This window comes from Gekko japonicus, unplaced genomic scaffold (genome assembly GCF_001447785.1).
Source record: "Gekko japonicus isolate JY-2015 unplaced genomic scaffold, Gekko_japonicus_V1.1 scaffold124, whole genome shotgun sequence".
Taxonomy (NCBI): domain Eukaryota; kingdom Metazoa; phylum Chordata; class Lepidosauria; order Squamata; family Gekkonidae; genus Gekko; species Gekko japonicus.
Genome location: NW_015174847.1, coordinates 1030643 through 1058142, shown reverse-complemented (window position 1 = coordinate 1058142; position 27500 = coordinate 1030643). Strand labels below are relative to the sequence as shown.

Here is a 27500-nt window from a genome sequence, read left to right as displayed (position 1 = left end):
AATGTAACTTCTTTGTGCTGCAGAAGAAAATTACAATGAGGAAGGAAACACAGCTGAAATCTAGCATTGCCACTGTTATGCAAAAGAAATAAGAAAATGCTGTTAACTGTTTTCCCCTTGGTGACTGGGTAGATGTGCCCTCAGATGGAAACAAACTTGTGACTCCTTTCTACCAGAAATCACATGAGCTGATCAAGGAAGGGAAAAAAATCCACACAAGCTATATTTATATCCAGCACTAAACCTCTCACAAGTACTGTACCTTGATTCAGCTTTCTGGTAAGCTGCCACAAGACATACCACAGTTCTGTTGCAATGCACAACAACTTACAAAACTTCTTATCAATTTCTGAAGGTTTTGGGATCACACTGTCCATGTAAAAATGTTCTGTAGAGAAGGCAAAATAAATGTATACTCGATACAATTAATGCCTGTTTACGCATGCATATTGTAACTGAAGATTTTTCTTTTTATTTCAAGCGACAATGCATAGTTCCATGTTGTATACTAATTGTAAAGCTTTAAAGTAAGTCACTTTGGCTTTAGTTTTGATTAGAATGATACAGTTAAGTCCTGTTATTCGACCAACTGATTACTTGTAAAATGTGACCCTTGAAAAATACTCCCAAGATTATAAATTTAGGAATGAACCGAGAATAGCTTTCAGTTTACACAGCTCTGCTTCTTCTGTGCAATGTTTGTCATAGAAATGGATTAATGTTGTACCGTTTTCTATCCTCTAAAAACCTTCTGCAAAAAAAGCAAAGCAACAGTTTTAATAACGTTGAACATTTAAATGATTAGATTTCTAACAATTTTCTGTCTCTTCAGATCGATTATAGGTTCACCATCACTTGTACATTTTTATACCTGTTATACTATTTTAGTTCATTGTCTAGATGTTTCCCTTTAAATATTAGGCACATATCATGATTATGCATACCTATTCAGCAAATATATGAATGTAGAATTCAGACTGGGAAGAAGTATATGAAAATAAATGGGCCAAAATTTTATAGGATACTTTTTTCAATTACTGATGTGCGGGGGGGGGGGGTTGTTAGTAGCATTGATAGAATATAACTGGCACAATCAAGACATTGGCTTAGATCTATTGGCTTAGATCCAGTTTCCTGCTTGCGTGAGCAGACACACTTCACTTATGCAAAGGGAAAGGCATACTGCAGTTCCACTTCTCCTGCTGCAATCCTCTTGTACCCACTGGGTGGTACCTGTAGCAGGAAGGAAGAGAGAGGGAAACCCCATTCTACCAGTAGAACTCCACTTGTGATTCTCTGGAGCCTGCTAACAATCCTTCCTCAAGTCTTATTTCATTAGTAGTTAGGGTGTCAGACTGGGATCTGGTGGAGCCAGGTTCAGATCCCCAGTCTGCCATGGAAGCTTGCTGGCTGACCTTGGTCCAGACATAGACTCTCAGCCTAACCTACCTTACAAGGTTGTTGTGAAGATAAATGAGAGGAGAACGATATAAGCTGCTTTGGGTCCCCAGTGGGAAGAAAGTGGTGCATAAATGAGCTAGATAAATAAATAAATGCTGCTAAGTGAGCACGATGCCGCATAACATGACATTATGCTTGTGCTGTAGGTATGAACATATATGAAACTGCCTTATACTGCCTTGGTCCATCAAAGGTCAGTATTGTCTATTCAGGCCCCGGTCACACGAAGCATTAGGCACGCCAGAGAGATGGAAGATAGGCGGATTTTCCGGGCGCGATCTCACCGCCACATCTGGGAAGCGTAGAGCTCCCGTGGCTCACCCGAGGCTTCACTCCGAAGATGCGGGGTAAAAAACTAGTACCTCCGAGGTACTAGTTTCCGGAAACCGCGGGGCATGAGCGGGCGTCTGATCACGTTTCTGGTGGTAGTTCTGGCGCCCGCCCATGTCCCCTCGCTAAAAGGGGTTTTTTGTCAAGTCTCCACGGGTGCGCACAAGCACCCAATGGGTTTAACTTGGGTTAAAAAAACAACATAACCCCCGCGGCGCTGCTTCTTTGCCGCGCTGCAGGAGTGAGGTATGATCGGCACCTCCCCCCAACCACGGGACGTCAGCGGGACGTCGGGTGGGACGTTTGATCCGTGCGGTAGTTCACTCCGGGGCAAACAGCCACGCCTCCCCCCCACGATATCCAGCCCATGTGATCGGGGCCTCAGACTGGCAATAGTTCTCCAGAGCCTCAAGCAGTAGTTTCTTGCATTGCATACTACATGATCCTTAACTAGAGATGGTGGGAATTGAACCTGGGACCTTCTGCATACCAAGCAGATGCTCTACCACTGAGCCATGGAGCTTGGATATGTTATACTGGTGCTACTGGCAATTATGTTAATGTAGATGTCTGTTAGCTCCAGAAGTAAAGGTGTAGTTACTCTCACCTTATGAAGCTTGATGCATTTCTGCACAGAGCTACTATACCAAAAGCAAATTGACTGATGGACATTTCTTTCTAGACTCTTCCTGGCAAAATGGCTCAAATTATTGGTCCAACGTCCAAGTAACACCACAGCCTCTAATAACTTTTCCTGTTCACACAAGTATTTTATTCACGTGAGCAGTGCTAAATATGAGTTTATGAACTGCAAATGCAAAGCCCCAGCAGCTCTGACAATCCCAAGCCTCAAGAAGGTGCCCTGGCGATCATGAAAATTGTTGTGGTTAAGAACCCCAGTAGCCCCAGCTGGGCTTATGTAAGTGACACAAGTAAACCAGAATAATGAGTGAATCTGTCCCAAGCTAAGAATATGCATGTGCAAAAGTTGGAAATTTGTCTCCAAAAAGTTTACATTTCTCCACTGCTAAATTCAGGTCTTTATTTGCAAAGTAAAGATAGCAAGCTAAAAAGATTATATTATTCTAGAGGCTAACTATTCAGAATTTCCTTGTATGTATTTGATGTCATGTCAAGTAATGTTCCTGTGCTTCTTTATATAAATAATTTAGATACATCTAGAATATTATTAAAATAAGGTCATTTACTATTTCTAACTGGCTTGGGGAATGGAGGAAGGGCTGTTCATTGGCCTTAAAAGATACTGCTATTTTTAACCATTTGTAACATTTATAGTAAACAATGTCAAATCTTAAATATGTATCTCATACCTCCCTGCAGTCTCAATTTTCTTAGAATGCACATGTTACATATGACATGTGTGTTCATGGATCTAGTAGGCGATTCCTTGTGATCCTGATACTGTTTTTTGACCACTAAGATTAACAGGAATGTAATCACTCAATTCACACATTACATTTGTCTACAAAAACCATACTTGGTGATAGCTGGGTCTACCCGTGTGGAAATGAAATATACCCCTGTTCATAAGTTACATAGAACACATACACTCAATCTACAGTGTACACTTAACTTTTTTCTTTGAGTAATTCTTACGTTACTTTCAGTGCATGCACAGCTGAACGTGTGATACCAGTCTCACATTTATCCATGTACTGGTTCCTGTTTTCAGTTTTGCAAAGTAAAGGGTGTGTGGCTCATTCTTACAAACAGATGTATGCGCATACAGGCAGGATGTGCATGCATTCACTGTAACATGTGAATAGGCCTGCAGTGTTCAGCTACCATGAACAAATCTGTGAAATCGCCCGAAGAAAGCCATTGTGCAGAGACCTACAATCATCCTGTTCACTGTTTTTGCTGGAAGAATCGTTCTTGTTACTTCAATTTGCTTGCAGTTTTAGTAAGCTCTTCTCTCAATTACAATAATGAAAAAGGGCATTTTTGTATTACAGAAGAAATGAAGGAGGAGTATGACACCATGGGGCCTGAACCTGCCATTCAGACCACTGGAAACAACGGAACAGGTACTTTTGGTTCCCATTATCTTGGGTTAACTTTTCTATCAACAGCAAGAATAGGCCACATTGTTCATATTTCTAACTGGAAGCTTCTAATATTCGTAACAACCTGTATTTGTAAATTTCTCTGATGGTTTTGAGCTGATATAAACTAGTGGTCCAGTCTTGGTGGTGTGGAACTTTCGACAGAAATTGATGGGGCTGGGATAGTTTCACTGGTGTTTGCCTCTGCCCCGTTGATTATGACAGTGTCCTTGGGAGCAAATGCATTTCAGTAGTGTGAGAAGATGTTTCCCCAGCAAAGGTGACCAAGTTTAAGGTTGCCGCACCTACCTTTTTGTGAAAGAGCCTGTACACGTACCTTGATTGGGTACATTTTTTATATCAACATTTAAATCATTTGTTCCATGCAGCGTACTGTTCTGAAACCTGGAGCATTTTAATCGTAAAGAAAAAAAGGTGAGCATATCATGAGAGGGAGGGCAGGAAGGGTTGCATCAGTGCTTAGTTCTTGTGGCCCTTTCTTACATGCCCAGGGAAATCCTGATCGCCACATTATGTATTTATTTATTTATCAAATTTATACCCCACCCTCCCCACCAGAGCGGGTCAGGAAGCAATTTTTCTCCAGGCCACTTTGGCTTGTGATCCTGGAGATTTATTGTCATCTTCTGGGCGTGTAACGGCGGTCAGTGGTGGTGTGGGGGGAGGTATTTGTGAATTTCCTGCATTGTGCTGGGGGTTGGACTAGATGACCCTGGAGATCCCTTCCAACTCTATGATTCTATGATTCTGTATACTGATAAACACAAACTAGACTTGCACATGAACATGTGAAGCTGCCTTATACTGAATCAGACCATGCTTCCCTTGTTCTCAGAAATCCATCCTTGTTTAGAGACTAAAAGAAGGGAACATTGCTGCTGAAGAGGCATTGTTTCTAAGTGATCTGTTAATTAGCTGAAAAAATACAGAAAATTGTTTCTCTTATTTATTTTGAAGCAACTGCAGAAGTTGTGCCTTTTCAAGCTCTTTTTTGTTTGATTGACAGGAGTAATTCCATGCTTTATACAACATTTCCTATATAGATAGCTTACACATTGCAGGACTGTGTGTGAACTATTCTTATTGTGAGAAACATCAGTATTTGACAAAATTCTTTCCATCGTTTTAGGGCTGATGCACATGTTACAGTCCTTATGACAGTGACAAGGACTTTGGACCACACATGAATTGGGAGTTCCGTGTTTCCCAGGCACACAGAAAACTGCACCCTGCATGCAGAAGGTTCTTCATTGTTCTCACATTTGCCATCCCCCAGTACCATTTTCATGGCCTGAAATAACCTTGGGGAGCTGGCAAAACTTATGCCTTCATTGCACATAGTTTCCTAGTGGAGCAAATAGGAGGTCCCTGGGGGGATTGGCAGTGGAAAAAAATCACATGGGAGGATGCTTAGGACTGTAGTCCAAATTTGAATCAGGCTCCTGGAAAACATGGAACTCCCCGCGGCTATATGACCCAAAGCTCTTATGATGGCCACAAGGACTTTGTAAAATGTAAACCAGTTCTAGTGTTTGGTACCTGAGAGTTTAGAAGAGAACCAGTTTGGTGTAGTGGTTGGGAGTGCGGACTCTAATCCGGGAGAACCACTCCTTCACGTGCAGCTGCTGGTGTGACCTCAGGTCAGTCATAAGTTCTTTCAGAGATGTTCTCTCAACCCCACCTACCTCACTGGCAGTAGTTCCTCTAAGCTGAGTTAGTGTGAGCTAGCTCACAGTTTTTTAGCCTCTAGCTCACACATTTTTGTCTTAGCTCAGAAAGGATGACTCCAGAGCAAACTGATTTATACAGTAGCCAAATTGCTTGCTCACAACTTTAATGCCAGTGGCTCACCAAGTAGAATTTAACTCCACAGCTTAGAGGGAGCAGGGTGTCTGTTGTGGGGAGGGGAAGGGAAAGGGATTGTAAGCCACTCTGAGACTCCTTCAAGTAGTGAAGGGTAGGATATAAATCCACTCTCTTTCTCCTCTTATTCTTCTAGATTAAGATAATGCTAAACTGGTGAATACACCTTCACTTGAGGAAAATGGAGAAAAAATATCTTTGGAAATCAGGCAGAAGAGTTATTTCCCATTTCCCCTACCCCTGTTTCCATCCTAGTTAAGCTGTTTTCAAGTTCCATTATGATATGAGATTCCTATTTGGTACCCACTTGACATGTTGTTAAAGAAGGTGGCACCAATTGTGCAAGGATTTTATTACTCACACATCTCTACTGCTAGTATACACCCACATGTTCTTATTAGACATCACAACAAACTGACTTGCCTAATTCTTGTGGAGAAAAATAATGGAAAAATAAAGCCCTATTGGCACTGAGGTTCTGTTCTTTGTTCTTTTTTTCTTCTGTACATTAACTTTATGTAATGGGGAGTAATCAACTGAGTAACATTAACTCACCAATTTTTGTTACCTGTTCTGCTTTTGAACAGCAGGATTCATATGCAGTGACATTAAGAATTTCTTCTAAAAAGCTCCAAATAATATTATTAATATTTTAAACTCAGAAATAAATCTGACTTTTTTATAAAAAGGACCACAGATAAAAACTTTTAGGATTTTCCCATCAGGCCTCGAGACATGTCTGCAATTTATTGTTCTTCCTGTAAAAGAACCACTATAACTACAAATGGTGGAAAATGTAATAACAATGAGTAATTAAATTGTCTGTTGATATTCTTATCCTGCCTGCAGAAAAGACTGCACATCTAATGGAAAGATCTGGGAATGGACCCAAATAATGTCTTCCTTTCACTAAACTAAGGTCCAGCTGAAACATGTTGGCTCTAAATTTATTTATTTATTTATTTGGATTTATATCCCGCCCTCCCCGAAGGCTCAGGGTGGCTAACAGAGGCATTTTGCCAGATTATAACAATAAAACAGTATAAAACACTAAAAATACAAAATAGACAATTAAATAGGATTCATAAAAAGACATTTTCAGTGCTCCCCTACTCACTTCCGAGTTGTAAAACCAAGATGGTGTTCTCGATTGTATAGCTACACAGCGACAGCAGTGCATATAGCCACTGCCCTGTCATCCCCTAAGAACGTCCCGCTCCCTCCGATGGTACCCGTACCAGTGGTGAAAATGTGCAGAGATTATAGGGCATTGATGGAACAGTAGTGGTGGTGGCTCCTATTTGAAAGCCTGGCGGAAGAGCTCTGTCTTATAGGCCCTGCGGAACTGTACAAGGTCCCGCAGAGCCCGGATCTCCTCTGGGAGCTCATTCCACCAGATAGGAGCCGCCATCGAAAATGCCCTAGCCCTGGGCATTGCAAATTTGATGGTCTTGGGGCCTGGAACATCCAGGAGATTTTGGTCCCCCGACCGTAGTGCCCTTGGGGGAACATGTAGGAAAAGGCGGTCCCTTAGGTAGGCTGGTTTTTGGCCATATAGAGATTTAAAGGTGAGAACCAGCACTTTGAAGCGAATCTGGTACACTATTGGCAACCAGTGCAGCGCTTTCAGTGCAGGCCAGATGTGATCCCGTCTAGGAAGACCCATCAACAACCTGGCCACAGCATTCTGCACTAGTTGCAGCTTCCAAATCTGCAACAGAGGCAGCCCCATGTAGAGAGCGTTACAGTAGTCTAGCCTCGAGGTAAATGGAATGTTGGTCAAAACAATGTCCATTAGGTATGCACTCACATGATGGCCACAATATTTCAGTGCTACAAATGTGGACATAATTACCAAGTACCATCTGGGAAGGGGATGTTGCTCAGTGGAAGAGCCAAAGTCCCAGGTTCAGTCCCCAGCATCTTGAGATAAAAGGCCCACGTAGTAAGTAATACAAAAAACCTCTACCTGACAGCCTGGATACCTGCTGCCAGTGCTGTCCTAAGCAGAATTAAACCCTTCTAAATACTTCAGTGGGCTTAGAAGAGTGTAACTCTGTTTAGGATTGCATTGTGAGACAATGACATGCCTCTGTATAAGAGTGTGGATTCTCTAGGCTGTAGTTTTGCATATAGGTGTCATTCTTGTTCTGTTTATTTTTACAAGGCTCATGCACATGTAACTTCATACTTCATACTGCCATAGTCTGCATTGTCAATTGGGCAAATATTCTGATTTTTTTTAAAAAAACACCTGAGTGGTATGTATCAATGGATACCCAGTACACATACAGTAGATAACAACAGATTACAAAGTTCCGTAGTTCAGCTAACCAGAAGCAAAAAGGCTTCTACCTGATTTCAGTTGTAGTTCCACCTCATGAAGGTATTCATGAGCCTATTAAGTCCCAGTATGAAAACTGCTGTTGTGTTGTAAACATCTGTCCACCAAAAACTGTGCTGATACTACAAGAATGTTTCGCAGGCATCAGTTCAACCACCAAATGCTGTTGATGGCTCATAGCAGTGGCCAATTAGACCAGATCTGAGTCATTAATTTCATGTACTTTCACACAGGTAAAAAACCAGCCCTAGTTCAGAGCATTGCAGCTTTGAGGCTTATTTCAGGCTTTCTACGTAGTTTTAGGAAAGGGATGAGCAGATGCTCTGTATGTAAATAAACAAGCTCTGCCTCTTATATTAATAATGGCAGCAGACAAATAAACTTTGCAGAGAGTATTTTTATGTATTTTGGTATAAGCAGTGAAAGAGTTCTCTGAAGAGACGACAACGGAAGTAAAAGTTGGCAGGCTGGAAGGACTGATAGTTTTGACACTGTAATCTGTATGTGCCAATGGAGGCCAGCCACTTCCTGCTTAATGAAGGCTGTGGTTTTATTAGCTTTGTTGCCGATTAGGAGCTATCTCCCTCTCACAGCAAGAGTTCCCGCAAGAAATAACTAGCCTCACAAGCTTCTTTAGCCTGTCTTTTAAACATCTCCTTTTCTTAGTGTGGTTTATGCTCATATGAAGTTATGATACCTCTGGCTTCAAGGGTTCCCTGCCCCACTCCTTAATTAAAACAAGAGTTCCTTGGTGAGGTCACTCACTTTACGTCTTCCTAAAAAGCTGGACTCACAGATGGGAATGCGATTTCTGTGTGCAATTTAAGTTCACAAGGAATCAGTGAATGTGGCTAAATACATAGAAAGCCCACAAAGTGCATACAAGGGGAAGCTCACCTTCCCTAGAAGACCCATTTGCGTGGGGTAGGAGAGCACTTTTTTGCTTGCAATGCTGAAAGCCCAATGCTTCTCAGTAGCAGAAGAGAAATGTTGAAGTGTCTGACCTGAATTCAGTTCACGTTGTATCTTTAATATACAATCTCAATGCTAACATTGTTTCAGTTAAGGATCTGTCAGCTTCTCAGTAAATCCCACTGTTTTAAGGTTTATAACTTAAGTATAAACATTTGCCTTAGCTCCTGAATTCCTTTAATATACACAGAAAATGAATAATCCACAAGTTTTAGAACCTCAGAGACATTTAATATCAAAGGAGGCAATTATAGCCTACTGTACAAAGATAGCTTTTGAAATAATTTGTTGCCCAGCTCAGGAAAGTTGAACATAGAACATTAGACCCAGAAGCATAGGAGGGAGGAAACAAGAAATGATTGCTGTCATATTATTAATTTATTCTTGCAGCAAAACGACGTAGGGTAGTCCCCATGGGAAAGGGAATGAAATATTTTGGCTAAAGGGGCAATGATAAGGTTTTGATCGACATATTCTAAGGCTGAGAAAAATCACCTGTTTCAAATACGTCCTCGTAGAACCCACTTTAAAATCCTCTGCATCCTGTCCCTAAATATTTGTGCTGGGATATGAGCCTGTAATGCTCAAGTAATGGTCTTGCAGTCTTGGCTAGTTCCAGTTTCTGGACTATGGCTTGGATGCAATGGAGCATTTCTATCGGTGGAAGGATTTCAATTCATGGAAACACTTTATTGCCCTCAAACCAGTATGGGCACCCACCAGTCTACCCGTCAGAATTAACGGGTTTCCCATTACTAGGGATGGGCATGAACTGGCTCACGAAGGTTTATGATGAATCTTGGCCAGTTCGTGGTTTGCGAACTGAAGTTTGTGACAGGTCAACTGGCATGAACTTTCCACAAACTTTCAAGTGGGTTTTGGCTGTTTGCGAATGTACGTTTCCAGACAGACTGTCCCCACTTAATCAAAATGTATACCAAATTTCAAAGCAACAGAGGGGATGGAATTCTCCAGCCTTGGAAACACCAGTAGGTGCCCTCCAAATCTTAACAAGCACTGCTGGCTGCCAGTAACACAGTTCCCATTCTGCTCTATGGTATCAGAATGCTACCCTGAGTTGCTAACACGCTTTGGAGAGGAGGACTCTGACAGCAGTGATTCAGAGGGTGGAGGGAAGCGTCCTCCCCTTCCACATTCCAACTCTGTTGCTGCTTCTGCCTCAAGTACACCCCTCTGTGGCCCTTCTCAGACCAGCGCCAGAAAGCAGCTTTGCCTCTCACCTTCTCCAATCCTGGGGCCTCATTTCCAGCCCACAGTTTGGAAGTATTTCCACACCCTCCCCAGTGACCCCTGTGTGGTTGAGTGCCAAGTGTGCCACACGCATGTCTAGAGGGGCACAAATCCCCAACACTTGTCCTCCTCCATCCTCTGCAAGAACCTTTAAAGCATGCACCCAACTATGTTGCTGCTGGAGGAAAAAAACTGCAGCCAACAGGAGGAAGAATAGGCCCACTTCCTCTCAGCATGGAGAAGCAGAGGGGGAGCAGGAGGCCCCTCCGAGAAAGGATTCCCACATCAAGGCAGGCCACCTTCTAAGACGTTATATCTCCAGGGGCACCAACAGTGCCATCCAGAAGGACTATGTGGAGGGCCCAGGAACCAGTCACTCGTCTCGTCGTTGAGATGGTTCTTGTGGATGACCAACCATTTTCCCTCATGGAAACCTGCCTTTTACTGTCTGCTGCAACAGCTGGCTCCCTGGTACTCTACCCCCTTGCGAAGGACCATGAGCTGACGAGTCTTGCCAGCCATGCACCACTCTGCAGTGGTAATTGTCAAGGGTCAGGTCTCCAGAGCACAAGGCAGAGCCATGCACTTCATGGCAGACCTCTGGAACAGCCAGCAGCATGGCTACCTCTTCCTCATCGACTACCAGTGGCAACCAGACAGCCTCTCTGTTTAGACTGTCAGGGGACAGTCCTGCTACTGGGCTACAGAGTGTTTCTGCTGTATGTGTAGGGGATGGGTGCAGACCACACAGCACAAAACATCACCACAGTGATACAGAGTAGCCTGAGGAAGTGGGTGGGTGGTGGCAACACTGGCCGTGGCTACATGGTCATTGACACCAGCACTGATGTGCTGGCAGCAGTGAACATTGCACGCCTCAAGGGCATTGTCTTCCTGGCTCACATGCTTCACCTGGTGGTGAAGGATGCTCTGGGGCTGGGGAGGACTGTCAAGGCCATATGGGACACTGCCACCATCGAGATGCAGTCCTTGCTTGAGACCTGTCGGCACCTGGCCACCCACTTCTTGTACAGCATCAAGTCTGCCTGTGTGCTGTGCAAGAGGCAGGGCGCGGGGGATGAGTCTGACCAGTGGCTCATCCTGGATGTACCCATCTACTGGAACTCCACTTATGCCACGATAGCACTTTTGATTACTCTTTTAAAAAATGATAGCACTTTTGGTGGAGCAGAAGAGCACAGTGCAGGATGTCATCTCCTCCATGACCATCCAGCACAGGGAAAAGGAGCTCAGCATCAGCTCCAATGACTGGCTGATCTTCTCATAAATGGTGCATGTCCTCAAGCCCTTCAAGGACACCACAAACATTCTGTGCCTATATGGCCAGCCTGGGGCAAGTCACCCCCCTGACTCAAGGGCTGGGCCTTGGCAGAGAGGTTGCAGGTGGGCATCATTACCAGCTTGCATCGTTTCTACAAGGAAGGGGAATACAAGCTGGTCTGTATCCGTGACTGCCCCGCCCCCGGATAAAAGGCAATATTGCTCTTCAGAATGCAGAGCTCATGCAATGGAAGTGTGAGCTCTGCAAAGAAGTTCAGAGGCTACAGGTCAACAGATGTGGCCAGAGGGAACAGTGGGTGGGAGAGGCTGGGGAGGAGGAGGAAGAGCTGCAGCTCAGCACTTCTGCACTGAAGAGCCCATCCAGGAAGAAGCCCCATTACTGGTTGCCAGTGGTGATCTGGGAGGTCAGCATCGGTGGGGATGCGAGGCGTGCAACGGTGGAGAATTTGGCAGAGGTGATGGTGAGGGAGTACCTCACCTAGTCCCCTGAATATGCTGATGCTGATCCCCTGGAGTACTGGTCACACAACGTTGTCATCTGGCTCAACCTCTCTTGCATGGCTAGGGGTCTCCTCTCCTGCCCTCCCACTGGTATCCAGAGTGAGTGGGTGTTCTCCCACCTGGGAGACATTCTTAGCCAGCCCCGTAGCCAGAAATGTTTGGTTGGTGGGGCATGGGGAAATTGTGTGGGACAACAAGGGAGGGGGAGGAGGTAGTGGGGGAGGGAGTGGGATGGCTGTATGCCTTCCCTGATCTCTGAGCTGCGATTCCCTGCTTAGAGATAAGGCCAAAACAGCATTTAAAGGGTTCTGTTTTTCTAGCGGGGGGAGCTTTCTCTGATCTTCAAGGGGCAATTTTGCCAATTGGAGATCAGGCGCAGGCAGGCGGGTGGGAGGATGGCCATCTCTGCCAGGTGCAGGTGGGCTGGCCCTACACTCAACCCTTTCTCATTGAAGCTCCCCCACTGGATACCTCCCTTCACATTTATCCTCCACAGAACAGGGTTCCTGGAAGTGTTGTGGACAAGCCTCGCTCGGTTCCAGTGCTTGCCAGGGGTCTATGCCAAGCTGCAGTGAGGTTACTTTGAGGAGCCCCTTTCAAAACTCTGGGGATGTCTGCCTTTCTGTCCTTCAGAACCTGCCTTTGGAGACTTGGGGATGACTCTGCCAGCTCAACATGTGTTTCTATTCCTTTGCTATGTAGGAGAATACACCCTGGTTGAAAGGTGTGCTCTGGACCTGTGTGTTTCAGCTAGGGGGTGGGCTGTTCGAGTTGTGGGCATGCTTCCCTAGCTTGTGTTGTGTGGCTAGTGTGCCTGCCAAGCTATGGAAAGCCCCTATCAAAATTCTGGGGATGTCTGCCTTTCTGCCCTTCAGAACCTGCCTTTGGAGACTTGGGGGGGCTGTGATCATAGGGGGTATGCTTGCCTTGCTTCCAGTATCTGGATGGGGGGGGGTATGCCCAGATGAAGTTTCCCTGTTAGTTTGTGTCACTGGTTTGAGCCATTCCATAGACTCCTGTCACTGCAGCTGCCTTTTCCAGAGAGAGCACTGGGGAGACCTTTGAGGGGGGTTCCATAACTGGGACCCCAGAAATGTAATCCACCCCCAACTTGGAGAGATTGTGGTGAGGTTTCCTGTGCATTTGGTGTGTGTAGCTTGCAAGGGGTCCATTCTATACACTTTTGAACCTGCACTTGACATTTCCCCCAAAAGCACTTTCCTGGGGGCATCTTTGGGGGGGCATAACTTGGACCCCTAAAGTCCAATCTGTACATAACTTGGAGGGCATGCAGAACAGCACCGGGGGGAGGTTCCCAGTGAGTTTGATGTCTCTAGCTTGCACAAGGTCCATTTCTATACACACTTGAACCTCCTGAACCAGTACCTTTCCTGGGGGCACCTTCTTTCGGGAAGGCTTAACTTGGACCCCATAAATCCAATCCTTACCAAACTCAGAGAGCAGGTAGAGAAGAGTCCACCAGAGATCCCTCATGAGTTGAGTGTGTCTAGCATGCTGGGTGGCAGTTTGTGGTTCACAAACTGAGCACGCCATGAACCATAAACCGAAACAAACCACATTTTCGTGGTTTGTGCCCATCCCTACCCCTACCTTCCCACTGTCCACCTGGAAATCTGCATTATAATTTAGAAAGAACTCATCCATGATATTTGTCCTGTACTTGGGTCAATAACTTAGTACTTCATAGTTCCTCCTTTCTTAACAATATGTTGACCCTTAAAAAAACATGATTTGAAGTGATGAAAAGGGCTAGCCATGTGTCAGTGTTTGGGCAGAGAACTATTTAATATTCACAGTCTTGCAAATTTCAACATACTGAATACTCTGTCATTCATTCATTCATTTCTTTTCTCTTTTGGTGGTTTTTTTTTTGTATTTTTCATATGTGCATGTGTGTATGCGTACATGTGAGTGCGTGTTCACTTGGAAGTCATGGCAACCTCTGGTGACTGATCCCTACTGGGGGCCTGGAGGGTATTCAGAAAGTAGACTGAATAAATCCTGCTCCTGCCTTTGGTATTTCAAGGTGGTCTCCCATCCAAGTACTCGCCGGAATCGACCCTGCTTAGCTTCCGAAATCAGACGAGATTGGGAATGCCTGAGCTATCCAGGTCATGGCATTCATTCATTCATTTCAACAGGCTATTACTTTGTTGCATGGCTGACAATAACTGGAGTATGGGTGGGAGGCATACAGTGGAACTTTTCCAGGTGGTCAGAAGCCTAAAGAAGGAGGTGGACTGCTCTGCAGCCCATTGGAATATTTTTTCTATGCACTTTGCAGATAAAATCTCTTGCATCCACTTCGACTTGAACTCTACATTAATAGTGACAGGATTTAATGGTTCCACTGTGCCAATTTGTTCAGTTGTGTTGTATACTTTTTAGCTTGTCCAGTCTGAGGATGTGATCAGGGTTCCTTGAAGTTTGAGACCTACCATCGGCTTGTATAATCCTTGCAGCTCCTGATTACTTAAATCTGCTGGGCAGGAGGCTGGTAGACAGGGTCTGGGAGACAGTAAATGCCTTCCTGAGAGAGGGTGTGTCCACTTCTGAAAAAATCTGCCCTGGATCCAGGAGAGTTGAATAACTACCACCCAGTCTCAAATGTACCAGTTCTTGAGAAAGGTGATTGAACAAGTGGTAGCTGGGCAACTTTATGAAGTGGATTGTATGGATCCATTCCAGTATGATTCAAGGCATGATTTATGGGACTTAAATCGGCTTGGTCAGCCCTGGTGGATGAACTGCACCAGGAGGTGGACAGAGGGAGTGCAACCCTGTTAATTCTTCTGAACCTTTCAGTGGCTTTTGATACCATCTATCACAATATCCTTCTGAACTACCTGTTAGGATTGGGACTGGGAGGCATTGTACTGCAGTGGTTTTGATTCTTCTTCAAAGATAGGTTTCAGAGTGTGGTATCCTGCGACTGCTGGTCTGCCCCTTGGCCTCTGGCCTACAGAGTTTCTCTAGGTTCCAGCTAGGGATGTGCATTCGGTTAGTTCGAACCAAATGCATCCCCAAAAATGGCCCATTCGAACCCCTTTCGGGCTGCTGCAGGCCGATTCAGATTCTCTGATCTGAATCGGCTTGCTGCTGAAAAAGTAACTTTTTCCCCACCATAGAGAACAATGGAGGGGATAGGGGCAACCTGTTTGAGGGCCCGTAGAATTGGACCCTCTGGTCCAATGTTCTTGAAACATGGTTGGTATCTTGGGGAGAGGCTCCAGCAGCTAACCTGCGAGTTTGGAGCTTCTCCCTCAACCCCCCTCCCCTCCTGCCCTGACATTCGGCTGGCCGAAAGACTCCTGAATCAGCTGGTACTGCCGAGATTGACATGCAGGAGTCTTTATGCCGGCCGAAATTGATTCTGCCCGATTCGCCCGAATCCGAATCAACATCTAAGTAAAGCTGCTGGGAGTGGTCAAACTGAACTGGTGACACTCATCTCTATCTCATGCTTCCAGCAGATCCCAGGAAGACTGTGGAAACTGTGAACAGATGCCTGAAGGCACTTTTGGAATGGGTGAGGGGGATAACAAACTGACACTAAGGGTGCTTTTACACATAGAGTGATAGAGTTAGGAGGGGCCATACAGGCCATCTAGTCCAACCCCCTGCTCAATGCAGGATCAGCCTAGAGCAGTGGTGGCAAACCTTTTAGAGACCGAGTGCCCAAACTGCGACCCAAAACCCACTTAAGTATCACAAAGTGCCAACACGGCAATTTAACCTGAATACTGAGGTTTAACTTTAGAAAAAACAACTCATACATTAACTTAAGATGATCCAAACAAAGTAAGGAAAGCAATCCCAAATGCTTTCATTTGCTTAAAATTATTTGGCAGAGAATTCGATATTTTAATGATGGTCTGGGCCTGGCTGGGACGATGGCATGCGTGCCCGCGGAGAGGGCTCAGAGTGCCACCTCTGGCACCCGTGCCATAGGTTTCGCCACCACTGGCCTAGAGCATCCCTGAAAGGTGTTTGCCCAGCTGCTGCTTAAAGACTGCCAGTGAGGGGGAGCTCACCACCACCCTAGGCAGCTGATTTCACTATTAAACAACTTTTACTGTTAAAAAAGCTTACTGTAAAAAAAATTTTCCTAATATCCAGCCAGCACCTTCCCGCCCTTAATAATGCTGAATAATGCCTTTTCAATCCATTTTCAGTGTACTTTAGCAATCATTTCCAAGTGGATTTTGCAGTTTCACAGGGTAAAATCCAGTTGCAAAAGTGCATTGAAAATGGATAGTGCATTATTCAGCTGGTGTAAAAATCACATATATCCCAACAAAATAGAGGAGCTACACATGGGGGAAAGATTTGACCCAGGAAATAGGGTTTCTCCTGGTTTGTAGTTTGGGGGTGCTGCTGGACCCAGGCATCCTGTTGGATAAACTGGTGGTAACTGTCCAGGGGTGCCTTTCCACAGGTTCTGCTGATCCGCTGTGGCCCTTCCTGAGCAGGAACCATCTTGCCACTGTGGTGGCAATCTAATATCTTGATTAGATTACTGCGGCGTTTTCTATGGAGGGAGCTACCCTTGAAGGCTGTCTACAGAAACTACAGTTGGTATAGAATACTGTGGGCAGAATGTTACCTGGAGTTCGTTGTAGGAACCGCATCACTCCAGCCTTGTTCCATCTACACTGGCTCCCATTCAATTTAAAGCCCTATATGGTTTGGGCCCATCATATCTTAAAGACTGCCTTCTCCCATATGAACCTACCTGTTCACTGAAGTTGCCTTTGGAGGCCCTGCTTCAGGTGCTCCCACCCTCTGAGGCTAGATGTTGGGGCAACCCAAGAAGAAGCTTTCTTGGTCATGATGCCAAAAGTTAGGAACTCCCTCCCTGGGAAGATTCATCTGTCTCCCTCGATCTTTGTGTTCTGCCAGTGAATGAAGACCTTTTTTTTGTTTTGTTTGGCATACCTCCAATAACTGTTACTGGCCCTCCTCCCTGGTTGTGGTGTTATGTGTGTTTGTGTGCTATGTATGTTTTTATTGAATTATTTTATTTATACTTTATTTATACGTTGAAATGTTTTATTGAGGTTTGCCTTCCTTGGAGACCCTATTTGGGTGAAAAGGCAGCATAGAAATGTTTTAAATAAATAAATAATAAATGCATGTTCAATGAAATTAACGGGAACAATGGGTATTAGATCTGAAACCATATGTGAACAAGCCTGAAGAAAGAAAGAAAAAATCAGCAAGTGAAAGAAAATGCAATTGAGCAGACCTTCTAATGAGAAGACTGGCATGGCATGCCAGATTTGGCATCATGTCCAGAAATCAGGCCAAGTTGGTGAACAGGTGGTAGGTGTTTATAAAGCGGTCTCTGTAAAATGCAGCACAAACTCTACCACTCACCACCCTGTCTTTTCTTCCTGTGAGAAGCTACTCTTCTCCTGGGGAAAGCCACAACTGATGTTGCTTGTGTGAAAGCAAAAGTTATAAGAAAAACATAAAAGGCTAGTACATGCACACACATAAGTAGAATTTTTAAACTTCCTCCCTTTGAACAGTTGGCTGCATAGCCAGTGGTATATTGTAATTGTTTTTGAAACTTGCCTCTGTTTCAGAAGTGATTTGCCCTGCTGTTCAAGAGATACATCTAAAGTTCCCCTGCTTGTGTGCAACTAGTTGCATAAGAACACAAGTAGAGCCTGCTGCATCAGACCAGTGGTCCTTGTAGTCCAGCATGCTGTTTCCACACAGTGGCTAACCAGTTGCCCTGGACAGCCAAACAAACAGAGAACTGAAGCATATATGAGTTGCTTTTATACCCCCCACAAAAAAAGTGATCCCTTAAAGTCAGAAATAAGTTTCAGAGTCTTTTTACACTATAATTTAAGTATTTTGTATTTATATATGATATTGTTTCTCTGCAATTCTTCATTTCTTGGGACAAACAAACAGGGCATAGAGCCGAAGGCTTTCCCATGATGTTGTCTTTTTAGCACTGGTATTCAGAGGACTGCTCATGAATATTTAGCCATTATGAGTAGTAGCCATGGTAGTAGTAGTTGCAAGGTTATTTGGATAGTGGTTAACATCTGAAATGGTGGTCTCCCCCAAAATGAAGGTCTAATAAGCAACTTTCATGTCTTCCAATAAATAGTAGCATAAGTTCAAGGGTTCTTTTAGAATCTTAAATACTTTGAAATTTGCTACCACCAGATATGAATTGATGACTGTTTCAATTGTGATTAGGTCGGGGCATACATCTTTCTTCAAATAATGTCTCAGACAATAATCCCCCCCCCCATGGCATTCCTAAATTTGTTTTCTAGATTGATAAACCATTTGAAGCATGCTTAGGATTTCTGTTTCCTCTGTTGTTACTCAATACATTTCTTGTGTCAGTCTTTATTTTATCTTATCTTATCAAATTCATCCATATTAATCATGGCCTTTATCTGAGATATTGTTGTATGTGTGTTTAGCTTGAACTCAGCGGGTTGTACATTGAAGAAAGCTGCGGCATATTGACAGGAACTGAAACATTTTTATTAACAACATCCATGAGGCTATTGCCAGAATTGCTTCCTTCTGTAAATGATATTAAGGCATCTCCTGGGATTTAGTAGTTGCAGCTCTAAGTTTTTACTGGATTGGTTTTTTTTTAATATTGTAGAAGTGGATGTATCCTTTTAGATTCTTTTGCAAAACAGTTTTTGCCATAATCCACTTTTGATAGATGCAATAGAATAAAATGTTAGTCTTCAGCAAATAGTGGTGTTAGTTGATTTTAACCTAATACCATTGACCACTCATGGCACTATAATGGATTTTCTCCGTTATCTGTTGCCTTGAGGCAAGGATGCTAAATATTTCAGTAACCTTGTGTGTTGGTTTCCTCCCACAGTCTAAGTTACAGTGATGTAAATCTAGTGCTCCTGTCATTCTCTAATTATCAATCCAGCCCCATTGATTTTAAGGTAGATACTGCTGATTTACGCTATTGTAAGAAAGAGCAGAATCGAGCTCATCTCTGTTATGGTTGCCTTATGAGAGAGAAAATATTTTAAGCATTGTGATTCTCAGTTTATCATCTGTTCTAACCAAATAAATGAAGCAAAACCTTAATAAGCCCAAAGAATAAAAAGTAACCGCTAATACAAGTCTGTCTTGAAAAGGTATTTGTTGTAACTTAAAAGAAAGCAAAAAACCCCTAACACTGTGTTTTCTGATGCTGTAATTCCTCTCTCATTTACACACATCCCATTTGATTACAGTGGTCTTCAACATGCATAACTAGGCAAAGGATTGAATTCTGGGTCTTCTATACAGTTGGATTAATAATTTTCTGTAACATCCTAGGGTATACCAAATTGTTCCTGTATGTAATGTTTCAAAAAGCAGGCGGGGAAATGATTAATTTTAGCAAGAGGATGTTTTGTGGTCCAGAGCACATTATTTTTCATGGGCATTGCATGAGCAATTAAAATATACTAAGTTTATGTTTTAATGGGAGGGAAAAGAAAACTTCAGTAAAGACTGTAAAAATAGTTTCAGGCACTACCTCACATTGTTGTGCTGTAGAAATAGGTGGTTCTCTGTGTAAAATTATTCCAGGCATCACATAAATATTTAAGTAACATACCTTCTTTGGGGGGAGGGGGGAATAAGGCACTGCTCTTTAAAAGAACAAATAAGGGCAATAGGAAAGCAGTTGTTTAGTTCTTGGACCAACCTAGGGCCAGAATCCTAATTAGGCCAGAATTATACCTACTTGAAAACGAAGATGATATGTCCCCACTGCAGGTGTACCTTATCTCCCCTTATTTTTCCTCAGGTCTGATTTCTCTAAGTTTTCTCAACCATTACTGAGGAGTGGTTCTCTTTCATAGCAGACATGAGAGAATTGCAGGCAAGTGACCAACAGTCTTCTGCAGGGCTATTTTTGGGCAGGAACGCACAGGAACGGAGTTCCGACTGGCTCCCAAGTTGGCTACACCCAGCAGGAACGCATTAGCATAATAGGCCACACCCAACAGCAGGAACTCATTAGGATTGGCTACATTAGGGGTGTGTGGCCTAGCATGCAAAGGAGTTCCTGCTACAAAAAAAGGCCCTGAGTTTTGACAACAAACAAGGTAAACAGAATAAGAAGCAAAAGGTGGGTGTGGCTGGATGACCACACTTCTGGTAACATGGGAATGCGGCCTAATATGCTAATGAGTGGTGCAGTCAGGGGGCATGGCCTAATATGCTAATGAATTTCTGCTGCTGGGTGTGGCCTATTATGCTAATGCGTTCCTGCTGGACTTTTTCTACAAAAAAAGCCCTGGTCTTCTGGCAAGGCGAGATAGAATCTGCTATACAGTCCAGAGGTTAGCTCTTTAGGATATTGAAAATCCCACCTGGTAAGGATTTTTATAGGCCCAAATTCAACCCATAGAATTTTGTAAAATCCAAACCCAGGGTATCTCATTAATCTTTATGGTTGAGGTGACATAGAGTTGCTAAAGACAGAGAGCAGAACTGCACCCTGAAGACTGTTTCTCAGAAATAATCTTTGTAAACTATCATAAAGTTGTGCAGGTCTTCAAAATCATATAGAAGCCTATAATACTAGACATTCTGACACCACACATGGATAGGGTACACAAGCTTACTTTTTGTTTGTTTATTGCAACAAAAGAGGAGCATGTGCAGGGTTGGACCCCAAGATTGATCCTGCCATTCTTTATTGATGAGGGGCATCATCAGGGATTTGCCTGATCTACTTTCTCTAAAATCACAGCGCTCTCAGTGATTGTCCTAGAAGAAAGAGAAAGGAGGCTTCAGGCTCATACTCAAAAGATAGACTTGTAGCTCCAGTACAAGTGAGAGCATTTTCGTTTTGTTTTGTTTTTGGGAAATAAGCATATAAATCATGCAGAAAATGCATGCCCCAAACCATTTATTCTCCTTCTTTCCCCCTCCCTTCTATTTCAGTTAAGAATGCAAATTGCACATCGGATTTTGAAGAATATTTTACCAAGAGAAAGCTGGAGGAAGGAGATGGACACTCAGTCAGTATAGCAGAGTACCTACGGCGCAGTGATACAGCCATTATTTACCCAGAAGCCCCTGAGGAACTGTCTCGCCTTGGCACTCCAGAGGCCAATGGGCAAGAAGAAAACGGTGAGGATGGAATTCATTTTCAGCCACTCTCCTGACCTCTTGCAGCTGTTCAATTATAAATGTACTACATGCCTGGCTGTTTACCTTAAAATTGAAGAACAGCTGCAGAAGCATGGAATTTCATGAGGAAAGACTGGGACTGTCATTTCAGCGTATTGTGATTTCTTTTTTAGTCAGCAGATTCAGACAGTTTTGTAGGTGAAAAAAATAACAGTGAGAGCTAAGGATTATATTTTCAAGGGGTGGGTTTGTTGATCTGATTTTCGTTTCGGGATGATTGGCTCCGTATGGCACAAACGAAGGACTACTGGCTGAATCTGTAAAGTCTGTTGCTTCTTAATAAGTAATTGAAAGGGGGGAAAAGTCCAAGAGGATGAAATAGATAGTGTTGTGTATTGAGGCAACCAACTGGTAATTAAGTATATAGCCTCAATAAATAAGACCAAAAATTAGCTAACAATAGGCTAGAGATTTCTGAATGTATTTTGTAATGATTGTAACATGATTTTTTTCCTAAGTGTATAAAAATCATTGATGTGACTTCCAGGCTGGATAAAAAAAAAATCATGGCAGTCCGGTGAAGGCAGATTGCAATGATTCTTGTCAATCCATCCCAGGCAATAAGCCCATTAGCTGCCATTGATTTACTGACCTTTTGGCCTGCTTTATTCTCTTCTGTCTCTCGGCTGCAGACCTTCCACCTGGAACTCCAGATGCTTTTGCCCAACTGCTGACCTGTCCCTACTGCGATCGGGGCTACAAGCGTTTGACCTCTCTGAAGGAGCACATCAAGTACCGCCATGAGAAGAACGAGGAGAACTTTCCTTGCCCTCTGTGTAACTACACGTTTGCTTACCGGACCCAGCTCGAGCGGCATATGGTGACGCACAAGCCGGGGACAGATCAGGTGTGTGTGGGGGACTTGTTTTAAGTGATTTCTTTCTATAATAACCCCTTAGAGAAATGATATTGCTTTGATTGGCAATCATTATTAATTTTTCATGGCATTTTGAAGATGCAGATCTTTTAATGGTAATAGCTTTAATTGAGGTCTAAATGATTTTTTGATGGTCTCTTCTAATATGATTTAATAGTCTTATGTTCACGATCGAATGACTGTGTTAATTTCTAATTTAGAAATTTTATTTGCACTTTAACTTTAGTTTCGTTTTTTTATGTTCCTCAAAATGTGAATGAAATTGTGGCATTTTAATTATACATTATTAAACATCCCAGCAATTTTAATTCCATTTTTCACCTAGTTTTGCTTGGCATTTTTTCCAAATAGGATCTCAAAGACATCTCAAAGATCTGTTAATCTTTTTTCTCACATTCATTACTCTTCACTGAGCCTTGTGTATATTTTTCATTGAGTTTCTAAGTTAACATTTTTACTAGATCTTATTTCAAAATGCACATATGTCACATGCCTCATGACAGTTTTAATAACATGTAGCCACATAAGGAACTCACCATTGCTACAGTTTATACATCCCATGACATTGATTCCTTGATCAGAGATATGTTAGGTTTAACTGAATATCTTATTTAATTATATGGATAGACTTTCTTCTGTTTCAAAACTAAGCACTATATTTGAAAATTCTTGAAATGGTAAAAATATATTTTTGTGTTCTCTGGAGAATGGGTCCTTAAAACTTGCATTTGTGTATTGCAAGAGAAGCTGTAGTCACAAGTCTTAAACTTAGATACATGTATTGTGTCCAATTGCACTGGAATGACAGCATTTTCTGTTTCCTGAAGAACAAAATGCTCATATTGGTTTAGCTTTACATATTTTGTTTTTCTGTAAATGACATGTTTAATTAGACAAAAATGTATCAGGCACACCTTCTAATCAAGCAATTTGGTAATTAGCTCAGTCTCTCTCATTTAATCTCTGTTATTCATAAAATATGATTCTTAAAAGGTTTAGCATAACATTTCATTTTTAAGGAATAGAGCAAATTATTAATCTGAAATAATTCCCCCCCCCCGACAAAATGAGACACAGTCTGCCCTCCCTCAACTACTTCTTACTATCAAAACACGGGGTGGGGGGTGGAGGGAGAGAAATAGCTGGATATTTATCCAGCGTAACTGCCTTAAATTTCACATGCAAGAGTGTGATTGTGTTGGCGCATTACGAATGGTAGCTTTGGTGTTGAAAAGTCCCCTCATTTGCTCGTGGCATTTACAATTAGTAAATTAAAATGATTGTATCATATTAACAGTGGCACAACTAAAGTTTATAGTAGTCCTCTGAGGGCTGTGGGGGGAGACAAAGCAGCTGTTGCTGTTTGTTTATGCAACTCAGCAACATATGAGCGCTGGTCCCTCAATGGCGCTTGGCGGGCTGGGCTCTGCTTGATCTTTGAAGGTTGCTGCTGTTTGAACAACCCTCCCTGTGTCCCATGTAACACCATCTGTCTCACTAGGAATGTGGGAAGATTCAGCACACCCTAGCAGTTGTCATACCGTTTCTGTGCTGTCTTTTCTGCAATAGGCTTTTGTGTCATTGCTGCTTAGGAAGAAAGGGGGGGGGAGCTGACCTCCTACCTTGAACATCCAGACTAGATGACTGTGGCTTGCCCCCCCCCACCCCCACTTAGAATTCAAAGTCGTAGCACTTTTCTCACTTGTGCAGAAAGGTCAAGCTGTGTTTGATTCTATCTTTATTCTGCTTTTTAAGTTGTCCTTTCTGCCAACTTTTCTCTTGTTTTGCCCCCCCCCCCTCCTTAGCATCGCTCCAAAGGAGAGGGGAAAAAAAGAAACAGTTCAGTTCTCTGATCAGGATTTCCCAGCAGCTACAGCCTCATGCTGCATTTTTGCTCTTGCATTTGATAACACAAATGAATCTTGTTTATCTATCCCAGCACTAAAAGGCTCAGATGGACAATAAATGGAATGTTTTAAAAACTGCCTGTCTGAAGGCACTTCTGCATATGCCGGAAACACTACAAATCTCAATTTCTTTGAAAAATTAACAAATCCATTCCTCCCAACACTTCGTGCCTTAATATATTGCCCTGCTGATGAAAGACTTAGGAAATAATTCCAAAACAAATGTCGAAAGTGCATACAGATTTGCTTCAAGTTTACTGCCAATATTTTGATTTTCATAGTAGCACTGATGAAGCAAATGAATGTACGCACAGATCTTTTAGTCTTAACGGATAAGTAAATAAACAATCTCTTTTTACATATATGTGTTTCTGTGTGTATTTGCATAAGATTCATGCTGGTGTCTTTGCTCTCCCAGCACCAAATGCTGACCCAAGGAGCAGGCAATCGTAAGTTCAAGTGCACAGAGTGTGGCAAGGCCTTCAAATACAAACACCATCTGAAGGAACACCTGCGAATCCACAGTGGTGAGTTGCTGGGGTGCCAGGGTTCTCATTTGCATTGTGTTTAATTAGCTGCGATTTAAGAAAAAAAATGATTGCTTAAAATTTACACAGTTTTGTTTTTTAGATCAACCAGAGTACTTAAATAAATTATATCTGACTCATCCTCATATTTTTCCATGCAGTTAAAACACACACACACACACTCCATGGAAGATTTTTGAAACAGCAGAACCTATTACCTAATTAATTAATTAATTAATTAAACTCTAATTGCTTCCTGAAGCTATTTCGACTCAGAGGAATTCAGAGATTCTTGTTCATTTGGCTCTTAGATGCTCCTGTTTTTGATACTTCTATTTTTTAAAATGCAAGAAGATGAACCAGACTACTTTCCATCCAGCCGAATGGTGCAGGAGCTCCAAAACGCATGTCAAGCCCCCTTGCCTGGAATGGCTGCTTTATAACATTTTATGCCACCCTTGTTCTAAAGAGCTCAGAACAGCTCTTTCGTCTCACAACAACCCTGTGCAGGAAGTTAGGCTGAGCAATACTGACCTGGCTAAGGCCACCCAGTGAGCTTCCCAACCTAGAACTTCTTAACACATTACACTTCTTCAGATGTATCTGTGAAATGATTTCTATGTACGTGTTAAATACAAATGCAGCAAACACTTCTGTCGTCCAGGTATACATTGCAGGGATGTAGAATTGTCTGCAGTTGCCCAATGAGTCCATACTCAACAGCAAACCCCAGTTCAATGGTGCATAATGTGTTAAGTGGACTATTATTTCATAGGTGCAGCTGAGCTGCACACACAAACATAACCATTGAGGTGGTTTGCCAGTGGAGATTGCCGACTGCTACTCTGGGTGACACAAAGTGGAGGGGAATTTCTGCCCTCTGCGTGAGCACTGGAGAGAGGCAGTGGTCAGCACTGTGCACATATGTAGTTGTGGGTATGGACTGCTGACATCAGTGAGGAAGGCTGCAAAGTTGCAAGATACTGATGGAGGCCTCTCCACCACTTTCTCCTGGTGTCCTCGGGTTAGAGTAGGAATTCCCAGCCCCACTCGGTCATCCCACAGTAGCAACAGGTAGTTCCTATTGGTGAGCTGCCTCCCCAGCTGCCACTGTGCACGTATGTTCCTTTATGTGCATAATTCGTCCTCTCCATTGAAATAAATAGGCCTACTCTGTGTGCATAAAAAAACCCCAGATGGATATCAGAGTACCTGTGGGTCTCTGGAACAGAACACGTGACAGTGGGATATACGGTGGCTTCTTAGCATATAAATGACATCTCACCCTATAAGCAACATCTCATGTATGGCGACATCTTGCCAACCTCTGAAAATCCAAATGCTATTTAGTTTTCTCCCTTTAACCTAGAGGTCCTCAGCATTTGGTGAAGTTTTTTTCTGTAAGTCCAATAATGATAATACTTGGACCCATTTATACATTATTTTTAAAGAGGAGGCTCTTAGATGTTCTTGGTTTTGATATTCCTATTTTAAAATAGCAAGAGACTTCATATTGCCATATTTGAAAGCTAGAAAAGGAGGGTTTAAATCTTTGCCATGTGTATAAGTTCTCCTAAATTCATAGAGCATATTTGGCTTATATTTTATTCCAATTATATTAATTAGTCCGCAGGCACTTGATCTCTTCTTGCAAATGCAGCTCAGTACTTGCAAATCTTAGATACAATCCAGCTAGGGTTGCCAGCTCTGGGCTGGGAAATAACTGGAGATTTTGGTGGTGGAGCCTGAGGAGGTCAGGGTTTGGGGTGGGACTTCAGTGGGGCATAATGCCATAGAGTCCACCTTCCAACATGGCCATTTTCTCCAGGTGAACTGATCTCTGTCACCTGGAAATCAGTTCTAATCCCAGAAGATCTCCAACTACCACCTGGAGGTTGGCAACCCTAAATCCAGCCAATGTTAAGCACTGTGAAGTCCCACTGAGTCTAATGTGAGAAATACAAGTATGTGCAAAAGGCTCCCACTGAAGTCAGTGGGGCTTAGAAGTACCCAACTCTGCCTAGATTGTGTCCCTTTGTTTTGCTTATCTTCGCTACGAGGAATTTGACTTTGAGAAGCTTTAAAGAATAACCAAACACTTGGTAGCACAGTTCTGCAAAACGGCTAGGAGCAAAAGCAAACTGCAGGGATTAGATTACAACCATATGAAGCTGCCTGTACCAAGTTAGACCATTACTAAGAGCAAGGGCCTGACTGCTTAGGAACAGAAGCTAAAAATTATTCTCTAGTGAATTCTTTAAAAACAAAACAAAACAAAAAAACCCCAACTTTTTATGACTGTTAGCGCAATGTGTATGCCATACACCTACCTGTGTCCAGAACTGGGTGTCTTGCATAGAATTTGCTCTCCTGAAGGCCTTATAGTTACCTTGCACAGTACAATAAACACCATAGGATGGCCCCTACAAACTATCAGTGCAAGAACCAGTTTTCCTAGATGGCTTCCCCAGCCTTTCCCTTTTCCCAGCAGCTCATAGTGACCCCTGAAAAGCTGAGGCTGAGGTTGGGCAGCCTCCTGGACAAAATCCCATGTGGCACTGGGGTGGAAAGGGGCTGCAGTGAAGAAGAGGAGTCTGGCAAAACCACTCCTTGTGCTAGGGGAGAGCTTGTTGCACAAAATGCAGGCCTGTAGCTACAGTGGGTAGGCTTCCCAAGTCCCCCCAGGGGGCGGGGAAACCCCCGCCCCAGAGGCCTGTTTCCCGCCGCTGGCGGATCGGGTCTGGGTGGGAACCCCACCCTGACGTGCACATCACCCGGAAGTGACGCGACCACGCCAGGCACGCTGGGGGCGGGGCCACGGTCATCCAAGGGAAAACTCTCTGGTTTTCCCTGGGA

General features: G+C 43.3%; 1 protein-coding gene across 1 annotated transcript in view; it reads left to right on the top strand.

Moving 5' to 3' along the window:
* The window catches only part of ZEB2 (zinc finger E-box binding homeobox 2), a 197680-nt gene that overhangs the window by 138857 nt on the left and 31323 nt on the right, over positions 1 to 27500 (top strand). The window contains exons 4-7 of the mRNA XM_015424491.1: positions 3768 to 3839; positions 21085 to 21273; positions 21966 to 22180; positions 24536 to 24644. Of these exons, the coding sequence (XP_015279977.1) occupies positions 3768 to 3839; positions 21085 to 21273; positions 21966 to 22180; positions 24536 to 24644 (585 nt within the window). The remainder of the gene's footprint in view (positions 1 to 3767; positions 3840 to 21084; positions 21274 to 21965; positions 22181 to 24535; positions 24645 to 27500) is intronic.